Source organism: Bombina bombina, chromosome 2, assembly GCF_027579735.1.
Source record: "Bombina bombina isolate aBomBom1 chromosome 2, aBomBom1.pri, whole genome shotgun sequence".
NCBI classification, from domain to species: Eukaryota; Metazoa; Chordata; class Amphibia; order Anura; family Bombinatoridae; genus Bombina; species Bombina bombina.
Genome location: NC_069500.1, coordinates 1,246,553,538 through 1,246,565,981, shown reverse-complemented (window position 1 = coordinate 1,246,565,981; position 12,444 = coordinate 1,246,553,538). Strand labels below are relative to the sequence as shown.

Below are 12,444 nucleotides of genomic sequence, written 5' to 3'. Positions count from 1 at the left end.
CAGGGAATCAAAAACAGTTGCGTTTGATAACTTTAGCCCATACAACCTGTTTAAAGCACATAGTACACAATAAAGCGGTTAAGCCCTACATGCCCTATACCGGAATGAATGCCCCCAGCGTCATCCAGGGAAAAAAACAGGTAACAGATAACCATGTCATGTAGAAAAAGACAAGGGTAACAGCACAGGGAGAAAAAACTTTGAACAAAATAAAGTAAAAGTTCCCCCATAACAGGTAATACAATAGCCAGCCCATTCTGAGTTAAATCATCTCCCAGAAAATAAAAGGCTGCACATACCTTAAAGCTGATCAACAGCATGATCTCTCACAGGGTCAAGAATCCTTCACATTTCTTGTCATCCTGTAAAAACATGTAAGGCCTTAGTTAACATTTGCTAAGACCATCTTCAGGAGGGCAGCAATCAATATGGGAGGCGCAGTGAAAGCTTTGTCCCACCAGTTCCTAATGCTTTAAAGCCACTTGTTAGCTCTACTCCAGAGGCTGACAAGGAATACGGCTACACCCTATGTAAAATAGCACTCACTGGTACCATTTTAAAAACAATAAACTCTTGATTGAAGAATCTAAACTAACACCTCACTTTACCTCTTCCTATCACTAACACAGGCAAAGAGAATGACTAGAGTGGGAGGGAAGGGAGGAGCTATATATAGCAGCTCTGCTGTGGTGCTCTTTGCCTCCTCCTGCTGGCCAGGAGGTGAATATCCCACAAGTAAGGATGAAATCCGTGGACTCATCGTATCTTAATAAAGAAATAAAAAATCTGGGTTCAGTGTCCCTTTAAGCCTGAAGAGCTCTGAAAATAGCACAGTGTTCTAATATTGATTGGTAACCTTGCCTCTCGAGGATTCTAAACTCCTTGTGCTGTCAAAGACCCCCAGACAGCTCCCCAATCTGTTAGACTTGCATCTGTTGTGATCACAGTCCAGATATTATGAACAAAGGAGGCCCCTTGAACAATAAAGTGATGGTTTAAACACCAAGTCAGAGAGAGTTGAGTGTTGGGATTTAAGTATATCAGTTGTGATATCGGAGTATAAACCCTGCACCATTGGTGCAACATGCAAAGCTGTAGAGGTCTCATATGAAAACAAGCAAAAAGGATTGCGTCCATTGCTGCAATCATGAGACCTAAAACTTCCATGCACATAGCCACTGAAGGGAATGATAAGAGACTGAAGGTTTAGACAAGCTGAAACCAATCTCAAACGTGTCTGTTCTGTAAGAAAGAGAGTCACGGACACTGAATCTATCTGGAAACCTAAAAAGGTGACCTTTGTCTGGGAAATCAAAAAACTCTTTGGTAATAAATTGATCCTCCAAACATGTCTGAAGAAACAACAGACACTTTTGTGTGAGATTCTCTAAATGAAAAGGATTAAGTTAGTAACAATATATTGTCCAAATAAGGAAACACTGCAATACCCTGCTCTCTGATTACAGATAGAAGGGCACCTAGAACTCTTGAGAATATTCTTGGTGCTGTTGCAAGGCCAAACGGAAGAGCGACAAATTGGTAATCCTTGTTTAGAAAAGAGAATCTCAGATAACGATAGTGATCTGGATGAATCGAATTGTGAAGGTAAGCATCCTGTAAGTCTATTGTGGACATGAAGTGACCTTGCTGAACAAAAGGCAGAATAGTCCTTATAGTCCCCATCTTGAAAATTGGGACTTCTTTGGTACAAAGAATAGATTTGAATAAAAAAAAAACAATCCTTGTTCCTGCTGTGGAACCGGAATAATTACCCCTGAAAGTTCTAGATCTGAAAACTCATTTCAGAAAGACTTGAGCTTTTACTGGTTTTTTCGTTACATGGGTAAGAAAGAATCTTCCCAAAGGAGGTCTTATTCTGAATCCTGTTTGACACCCCTGAGAAATGATATTCTGAATCCACTGATTTTGGACAGAGTCTGTCCAAATTGTTTGAAATAGCTTTAGTCTGCCCCCTACCAGAAGAACTGACTTGAGGGCCGCACCTTCATGTAGGTTTAGGGGCAGGATTTGGTTTCTTATAAGGCTTGGATTTATTCCAATTCGGAGATGGTCTACAATTAGAGCCAGAGGCCATAGGGGAAAAGAGTGGTTTTCTGTTCTCTATTCTGACGAAAGGGACGAAAACTATTGGGAGCTTTAAATGTACCCTTAGATTACTTGTCGTGGGGCAGAAAAACTCCCTTACCCCCAGTAACAGTGGAGCTAATAGAATCCAATTGTGAACCAAAAGATTTTTACCTTGAAAAGAGAGATAGATAATCTAGTTGTATACCCCATGTCAGCATTCCAAGATTTAATCCATAAAGCTAAAGACATGGATTCGACATTGATCTTCCTAACATCAAATATAGCATCACAAATAAAATGAGTTGCATTTTGAAGTAAAACAATGTTAGATAATTCAGAATCTGAAGACAACTGCTGTGCTAAACTGTCCAACCAAAAAGTAGAAGCAGCAGCAACATCAGCCATAGATATAACAGGTCTAAGAATATAGCCAGTATGTAAATATGCCATTCTTGGATAAGATTCAAGCTTCCTATCTAAAGGATCCTTGGCTACAGGTAAAGGATACAATTTATTAAACCTAGAAGAAGGGCTAAAAGAGGTACCAGGTTTAGACCATTCTTTAGCAATCACATTAGAGATAGAATCAGGAATAGGAAATACTTCAGGAGTAATAGCAGTAGTCTTAAATACAGAATTTAGACAATTACTAGCTTAACCATCAGGAGATTTAGACTCCTCAATACCCAAAGTAAACAACATTTCCTTTAGGAGAGAACGAATATATTCTAACTTAAATGAAAAAGAAGATTTTTCTACATCAGTCTCTGACGTGGCATCCTCTGAATCAGAGGAGACCCCATCAGTAGAGGATACATCAGAATGCTGAAGGTCAGAACTTAATTCATTAAGTCAAGGAAAATGTTGCAAAAACCTTTTTACATTTATTTGAAGGAAAAATAGCAGTCTGCCTTCTCTATAGCGGCAGCAATAAAATCTTACATTTCTGCAGTAATGCTAAGTACATTAGACAGAAATGTAATAACAGTGGGTGTATTTGTACTCAGATATATTTATCAATTTGTCAAAACAAGAACCACATAATACAGATGAATAATTTAGATCAGCTTTATTACAACAAACATACTTAGCTTTGATAAATACATGTTCAGGCAGCTCAAATCCTATGGTAACAACAGAGGCAGGTCCAGTTTGAGACATAATGGTAAAAAACTAAATTTGAAAAAAATAAATTAATTATGCAAATAATTTATATCCAAGCTCCTATATATGATATATATATATATATATATATATATATATATAAAACACGCCTGAGAATGGGAAACAGAGCGAAAATGTATATAAAAAAAGAAAAAAAATTCATAAAATGCTGCATGAAAGCTCTCTAAATGTTTTCTGAGAACACTGAATGAGCTGGGGGCGGAGCTTATAAAGGCAATTTTGGCGGGAAAATTTTGGTGCCAAAAAATGCCACAAAATGATGACACGTCACCCTATGACATAAATAGCATCATCACATGCGTGATATTCAAAGCTGTAGTTGATTTCTAATACACCTATCACTCTAAAAAACAGGTAAGAATTTTGATTGTAAATACAAAAAAACAAGATGTACCTAAAGCCTTATTGATACTTTTATTATAGCTGCATAAAATGTCATTATTAACATTCCATGAGACTAGCATAATACTTGGCATCCTAATTTATAAATAAATTACTAGCTGAAAAAAAACCTGTATGTTTCACAGACTCTACCAACCTTGACAAATATTTAGCCACAAATAAAGTCGCTAAAAAAGAGCACTGAATTACTGACTTAAGGCATGTATACAAACAATATATATAACAACTTTAGTTAAAAAGTGCCCAATCCATAGCTGAAAGTGTTTTATATAATAAAAGTATATACTTACCGTGTAAGACACCCATCCATATATAGCAGACAGCCAAACCAGTACTGAAACATATCAGCAGAGGTAATGGTACAAGAGTATATTGTCGATCTATAAAGGGAGGCAGCAGATGAATCCCTGCGACCGATTTACAGAGAGCCTTAGGAATAGATTTCCCATAGGCGAAAACATGGTATCATCAGGCAATACTCCCGTCACATTCCTCAGACAAACACTGCACTTAGAGAGAAACTGGGCTTCAATATGCTTAGAAGCGCCTTTCACTGAAGAAATCAATCACATCATGCTTCACCACCTCCTAAGGAGGCAAAGTTTGTAAAACTGAAATATGAGTGAGGTGGGAGGTGTATTTATAGGCTTTTGAGGTTTGGTAAACTTTGCCCCCTCCTGGTAGCTCATGGACTCTTTCCACCTATATGAAATTAATGTATATAAAACTTAAAGGGATAGGTAAGTCAAAAATAAAGGGACAGAAAACTGTAAAATTGTTTTTCCCTTAATGTATTTTCAATGACTTGTTATACCAGCTGCAGAGTATAAAATGTATGAGAAATTGCATTTTCAGGTTTATTTGTGTATATGAAAGCTGGTTTTGTGCTTTTAAAACACAGCCTAATACAATGGGTGGAGCTTCAGGTAATATATCTCATTATGTTATCACTTTGTGAACACACACTTGCTTCCTTATCTTATATATGTCTGGAAAACCAAAGCTGAATACTTTGAGAGAACAATGGAAAATTATCATGAAAGTGATGCTGCACCCCACTGGGAGTGTAATTTTTTCTGCTGACTGTACTTAGGGCATTCAATAGCTGAGACTCCAGTATCAAAACTTACAATATAGGTTGGGATACCACAAGCTAAATCAGCTAGTAAATGATCTACTTGTAAACAATATAATACACCCCAGCAGGTAAAATGGATCATTGGGAACAATTTAAATGGAAGAACATTTTTGGGTGAACTGTCCCTTTAAACTTGCTTGCTTCAGATAGAGCATATTATTTTAAGACACCTAAATTCACTTCTATTTTCAAATGTACTTTGTTCTCTTAGTATCCATTATTTAAAAAGAATACAGTATGTACATATCCTACACTAGTAAGAGCTAGCTGGTGATTGGTGTCTGCCCACCTTTTGTCTCTTGTGATTGGCTGACAATATGTGTTCAGCTAGCTCTCAATAGTGCATTGCTGCTCCTTCAGCAAAAGTATATGAAGATAATGAAACAGATTTGAAAATAGAAGTTAACTGGAAACTTGTTTAAAATTGGATTTTCTATCCGATTCCTGAAAGAAAAAAATTGGGTTTCATGTGCCTTTAATAGACAGTCGGAAAACTCAGCAGCCAGTTTTTTTAAATGCATTGAAAATTCACAGACATTAACCCCTTAATGACCACAATGTACCATATACATCACCAGGTCGTCAAGGGTTTTCTTGTTACTAATAGCACGGGTCCCGCTGCAAGTGGCGTGACCATGCTATTATAACCTCCCTCCTGGTCACCGGAAATAGTACGGTCTTGTCGCTGGAGGTGAGACAACGCTATTAATTACACAATCCCGATACAGGGTAAGTCGCTGGTCCTAAAGGGGTTAATATATCTACGTGAAAAATATAAGCTAGAAACACCCTCAGCAAAACAGCACAATTTGAAAGCTTACTCTTTAATATCACGCAGTTGGTCAACATCCTGAGGTTTTGTAAAGTCTGGGTCGTGAGCCAGCAAATGTATCATATATGGAACAACGTATTCCGGTAGCAAGGACAGCAGCTTTTCTGGGAGGAAAAATAAAAAAGAACCTTATTTTTAAACAAAGGAAATTAACCTTATTTTTAACAAAGAACTTTTGGAATAGTTAACATAAGAAGTGCAATATTTAAGATTTAAGGGACAGTCAACATTAAAATTTTTATGGTTTAAAAAGATAGAGAACACCTTTACTACCCATTCCCCAGCTTTGCACAACCAACATTGTTAGATTAATATACTTTATAACATTTAAACCTCTAAATATCTGCCTGTTTCAAAGGCTCTACAGACAGCCTCTTAATCACATGCTTTTGTATTTGCTTTTTACAACAGACTGCTAGTTCATGTGGGCCATATAGATAATATGTTCATGCCCAGGGAGTTATTTAAGATTTAGCACAACACAGTACTAAATGCAAGTCAATAGATAATAGTCATGTGATCAGGGGGCTGTCAGAAAATGCTTAGATACAAGGTAATCAAAGAGGTAAAAAGTGTATTAATATAACTGTTGGTTATGCAAAACTGGGGAATGGGTAATTATCTTTTAAAACAATAAAAAACAAATTATGCTTACCTGATAATTTCCTTTTCTTCAGACGGAAATAGTCCACAGCTGCATTCATTACTTTTGGGAATTCATAACCTGGCCACCAGGAGGAGGCAAAGACACCCCAGCCAAAGGCTTAAATACCTCTCCCACTTCCCCCATCCCCCAGTCATTCTGCAGAGGAACAAGGAACAGTAGAAGAAGCATAGGGTGAAAAGGTGCCAGAAGAACAAAAATAACGGACGTCCCCCAGAAAAATACGGGCTGGGAGCTGTGGACTCTTTCCGTCTGAAAGGAAATTATCAGGTAAGCATCATTTATGTTTTCTTCATAAATGGAAAGAGTCCACAGCTGCATTCATTACTTTTGGGAAAACAATACCCAAGCTATAGAGAAAAACACGGATAAAACGTCCTTAAAGGATTCTTAAAGGAGCCCTAAATAGGGCACGGCAAAACCCATAAATAGGGCCCAAACGAGCCCCAAAGAATGCTGGGCGAGAAGAAACCCCGGGGGCCAAGCCAACCGAGACCCAACCGGTCCCGTAGAGCAAGGGAGATAACGCCCAAGCCTAGTAATGCTCAATTCCACTGGATCAAGTCACAGAGCTCGAAAGAGAAGAGAATCATTCCCCAAAAGGTAACTGAAGACGAGACCCCAGAAACCGATAAAGACAGCTCAGAATAAAAAAAAATCCACCCCACCCCAAGCCCCCCAGGGAATGGAAGAATGGGGAAAATTATCCACCCCAACAGAGCTCGGTTGCCAACCCATTCGCTCCTACAAACAAAGGCACTTCCAAAAGAACCCCCTAGGATTTAGTATAGAGAAATGCAAGAGAGATCCCAAGAAGATCTATTAACACTCCCTTGACAGTCGCGATACTGAGAGTCTACTCTTCAACAGCTGGTCGAAAAGCCATAGAGCAGCAGACTGCTGCCTCTCTTAAATAAATAGTGCTTTAACAAGAGCTTTGAGCGAGGGCCGAACACACGACCTTCAGAGTATGATAACTGCCACGCTAACTTGAGCGTTAACAGGAATGAAGCAGGAACGAACTCCAGTCTCTCAAATCCCAGGCAGACGGAATATCCGCTATCGACCAGGCCCCGCTCCTCCTGCATCCAAGGCAGCTAAAGGAGGCAATCTACCTGCCCCCCCCTCCCAAGGGGGAGGAAGATAAGAAACGGCAAAAACGGCACCCATGCCACAAGGACGTGAGAAGCCGTATGCTAATCAGTTGAGACCGAATGAAGATCATCCATATCACCACTGTTGTATATAACAGGAAAAAAACTCCCTGTAAAGGGAGCACATTCCATCCTAAGGACAATCAGCACCCATAGAAAACTGGGTCGTCCTGAACCAGACCACAGGATCATAAATCCATAAGGATCCGATATAGGAACCCAAGAACTGGGACCCAGAACCGTTTTGAAATGGACAACACCTCCAGGGAGCACAATATACCCCCCATCTGAAGATTCAGACCTCACAGGGGAAGACATCCGGGATAACCCAGAGAAACGGGCACATGACTCACTCAAATTCCCAGCCAAAAGGGAAGACCAACTCCTCACCAACAAGGTGCTAGGCCATAGTCCTGTAAACTACTCTACAGCCCAAAGACCACACACACGCAGTCCAAGACTAAGGGAAATAATTACGAGAGCAGAGATCACCCGAAGAAAGAGTAGAAGAACACTAGTCTCCATAATCGTCTCAGATTATCCTTCCAGAGGATCACCAAAGAAGAAGAATGCCGAGCATCCCGAATCCTGGAGGAACATCCCCTAAGCGAAAGCTAGGAAAGGAGGAGAAAGTCTATCGTCCCTAATATGGAACTACTAACTCCTGAAAACAGAAAAGAGCCGCACGACCCTCAACTTCTGCCAAGAAAAAAAAACGGACAAAGTTCATACAGTCTCGACTCTAAGGAAGAGAGCACAAGAAGGAATAAGTCCTAAAAGGACAATCCCAAGAACCTTGAAAGGCAAGATCACCAGGAAGGACCTAAATCCTTCAACTCCTAACCCACAACGGGAAGGAAACACTCTAAATCACGAGTCGGAACAATTGAGTATGACGTAGTGGATCTCACGGGATTCCGCCAACTAGATGAAAGGATATGAGGACCGAAAACAATCCTCCATGCCCTAAACAAACCACAGATCATCAAATCCTCTCGGAAGGCTGGCTGAAATTTGTAAAAACAAATAGTGGAAACCACTCGGCACCCTAACCGGACCAGCCAGGCATAGTAGCCGCCACGTGTCTGAAATAGGCCTTAAAACAGAAGGATTTGTACCCATTCAGGACCAGCCTGAAACCAAGGGCCCAATACGGACAAGGCCACAAAAAGTCACCCCCTAAGAGGGAGAGATGAATAGCAGACAAACTTTCATAGAAGTAACAGTGCGATCACAATATCGAGAGTATCAATTCCAGAGAAATTTCCTAAAGGAAATATTGTAACAAACATGAGTTTAAACCAAATAAAATTCATCCTAACTGGATTAAAATTAAATATAAGGCAACCAGTAGGTTATCGCCCAGAAAGAAAAACAGACACTCCCGCAGGACCAGCCCAACAGGATCAGTCTTCCAAGCTCAGAACTGGAAACATACTCAGGAAACAAGACTATAAGCAGATTATTTCATCCCCTTATGTCTAATCAAGCATGCCATTCGCATCGGAAGACTGAGGATTCACCACCCCATGAATAGTGGGATCCTCCAATAACGCAAAAACATGCCTGAGAAGAACACTAAGGCGGGCCAGTCAATAACGAAAGGCAAAACTTACCTCCGCTGGGGCAAACAAAGACCCTGGCCCCGAAGGTTGACCCCCTGAAGCCTCAGGGACAGTCACTCCCCCAGAGGGCTGAACTGGACCAGGTGATTCCACGCCTGATGAGCCATGGTTAACAGAACACGGACAATATCTTAAACACACTCCTGGAAGATGTAAATGCGCCAGTGTCAAAGATATGGCCATGCGGAACCGTGTAATAATCTCCGGAGGAAACAAGCCACCCTCCAGAGAAGGATAAGCAGCATTTGGGTTACCTGCATGCGTAGTAAGAGTTGGTTGTAGAGAACACACCTCGTGGGAAGCAGAATCCCCGGAGGCAAATGGCTCAAAGGGCAGGGTTCCCCGATCCATTCGGAACATAACTGATAGACATGTATCACCCGGGCCAATTCATATTCATTGCAAAAAGTAGAATCAGAATCCGAGACATCCGTCTCCACAAAATCAGAATCCTCCATAACTGGGATATTGATAAAAAAATGGACCAATAAGAAAAATGTAAACGGCACCTTACACCCCCAATGGCTGGGGCACGTACCACCTCCTATGAACCAGACACAGCGAAAACAGAATTTCTCCGTCGCCAGTCAGGAATGCGGAAATGGAAAGTCAAAACGTGACCACACCCGGCCACAAGGTGTACCGTGCAGTCCATGAAAAGCGCGACCGACCGTCAAGGCCGCGTCACTTGCAATAGGCCGTTATGTTCCGAAAAAGCCATGCGCCCAAGTATTACTCCACAGAAGCAGACAGAATCATATAACAAACATGATTAAAACCCCCTTTGTTTAATAACCCCCCTCAGGAGATTTTAACCCTTGATTCCTGCGAGGTTGTAGCCTCTCTGTAAACTGTTGTAATTACAAGACATCCATGATGAAAGTAAAATGAAACGACCTTACCGGAATCTACGCCGTGGAACAGGAACACGGCCCTTCAAGTGTGAGAGATCGTAGTGTTGCTTCTGCCATGGACTTGAGAGAAGAAAGCAGGCAGCGAAACTCGTCAACGCAGAATGCTTATGGAGCTGTTAATCTGAGTATGGAAGGACTTTCCCTGCATCTCCGGACTCTAACATTCATCCATGCTCTCACTGAGAGGCTGACTATCGAAAACGTCTGACACATCTCTGCCAACCTCCTGGGACAAAAAGCAAAGAATGACTGGGGGATGGGGGAAGTATTTAAGTCTTTGGCTGGGGTGTCTGCCTCCTCCTGGTGGCCAGGTTCTGAATTCCCAAAAGTAATGAATGCAGCTGTGGACTCTCTCCGTTTATGAAGAAAATTATATTGTAGACTGTCCCTTTGATGTAATTAACACCTGAAAACTCAGTAGGAATTGCAAAGCAAAATTAATAATGCATGTTTTAAGACAAGGCTTTAACATCCTCCACAGAAACATACCACTTGCCAATGGGTTTTGCTTAATGTACTCCCTTCTTATACTGATATTCTTGAGCAAGCACTGTCTAGCATGTGCCCTTCTTTCCTTCACTGGATCCTTGGCACACAAGGCAAAGATAGCCATATATTCTAGTGGAAGCAGCAACTTCACAAGAGCCTTGTGAAGCTTTTGTGCAAATATTTGACGAACTTGATAGCACTCATCCTACAGCAAAAGAAATAGTAATTATATACATACATACACACACATTTAATTTCAATCTACAAGCTAAAGTAGCAGTTTAAGGATTCAGCCTTTAGTTTTATGTATCCCCTTAGATTAAAGCATTACACACACAAAAATAAAAACAACAACATAAGATAAAATCCTTATATTGCAGGGGATATGAACTGTATGTGAAACATTGTATCATTTTTACTATGAAAATAACAATAGTAAAGAACTTACATTAATGACAAGAGCACAGAGCTGGAACTGTTCTGGAGTGATTATTTCATGGTAACAAGGTTCCTGAGCAAGTTTCATTATGGCACTTCCAGCTGCTAACCTCAAGCGAGACATGTCTGATTTACTGTAGGTGAAAAAAAAGTAAATAGATCCAAAAAAATCCAATACTCATATAAAGTAAGAGTGCAGCAAACCAGAAAAATGTACCTGATTCTTTTATGCTCAGTTAGGTCCCCTTCACTGACAAGCATTGCTGATAATAATCTCAATGTGGAATTCGCAGACTTGGACTGATTATTCTTCATACCTAATAGCCAACGTACCAATAATTTTATTGCCTGGACCTAGAAAAACCATAAAAAAACAGAATTTATGTTTACCTGATAAATTACTTTCTCCAACGGTGTGTCCGGTCCACGGCGTCATCCTTACTTGTGGGATATTCTCCTCCCCAACAGGAAATGGCAAAGAGCCCAGCAAAGCTGGTCACATGATCCCTCCTAGGCTCCGCCTTCCCCAGTCATTCGACCGACGTAAAGGAGGAATATTTGCATAGGAGAAATCATATGATACCGTGGTGACTGTAGTTAAAGAAAATAAATTATCAGACCTGATTAAAAAACCAGGGCGGGCCGTGGACCGGACACACCGTTGGAGAAAGTAATTTATCAGGTAAACATAAATTCTGTTTTCTCCAACATAGGTGTGTCCGGTCCACGGCGTCATCCTTACTTGTGGGAACCAATACCAAAGCTTTAGGACACGGATGAAGGGAGGGAGCAAATCAGGTCACCTAGATGGAAGGCACCACGGCTTGCAAAACCTTTCTCCCAAAAATAGCCTCAGAAGAAGCAAAAGTATCAAATTTGTAAAATTTAGTAAAAGTGTGCAGTGAAGACCAAGTCGCTGCCTTACATATCTGATCAACAGAAGCCTCGTTCTTGAAGGCCCATGTGGAAGCCACAGCCCTAGTGGAATGAGCTGTGATTCTTTCAGGAGGCTGCCGTCCGGCAGTCTCGTAAGCCAATCTGATGATGCTTTTAATCCAAAAAGAGGGAGAGGTAGAAGTTGCTTTTTGACCTCTCCTTTTACCAGAATAAACAACAAACAAGGAAGATGTTTGTCTAAAATCCTTTGTAGCATCTAAATAGAATTTTAGAGCACGAACTACATCCAAATTGTGCAACAAACGTTCCTTCTTTGAAAGTGGATTCGGACACAAAGAAGGCACGACTATCTTCTGGTTAATGTTTTTGTTAGAAACAACTTTCGGAAGAAAACCAGGTTTAGTACGCAGAACCACCTTATCTGCATGGAACACCAGATAAGGAGGAGAACACTGCAGAGCAGATAATTCTGAAACTCTTCTAGCAGAAGAAATTGCAACCAAAAACAAAACTTTCCAAGATAATAACTTAATATCAACGGAATGTAAGGGTTCAAACGGAACCCCCTGAAGAACTGAAAGAACTAAATTGAGACTCCAAGGAGGAGTCAAAGGTTTG

General features: G+C 40.6%; 1 protein-coding gene across 1 annotated transcript in view; it reads right to left on the bottom strand.

The window, feature by feature from the left end:
* Window positions 1-12,444, bottom strand: part of PDS5A (PDS5 cohesin associated factor A) — a 1,179,407-nt gene that overhangs the window by 118,804 nt on the left and 1,048,159 nt on the right. The window contains exons 21-24 of the mRNA XM_053700274.1: window positions 11,147-11,283; window positions 10,940-11,063; window positions 10,492-10,696; window positions 5,635-5,749 (exon numbers count right to left, since the gene is read on the bottom strand). Coding sequence (XP_053556249.1) covers window positions 5,635-5,749; window positions 10,492-10,696; window positions 10,940-11,063; window positions 11,147-11,283 — 581 coding nt within the window. The remainder of the gene's footprint in view (window positions 1-5,634; window positions 5,750-10,491; window positions 10,697-10,939; window positions 11,064-11,146; window positions 11,284-12,444) is intronic.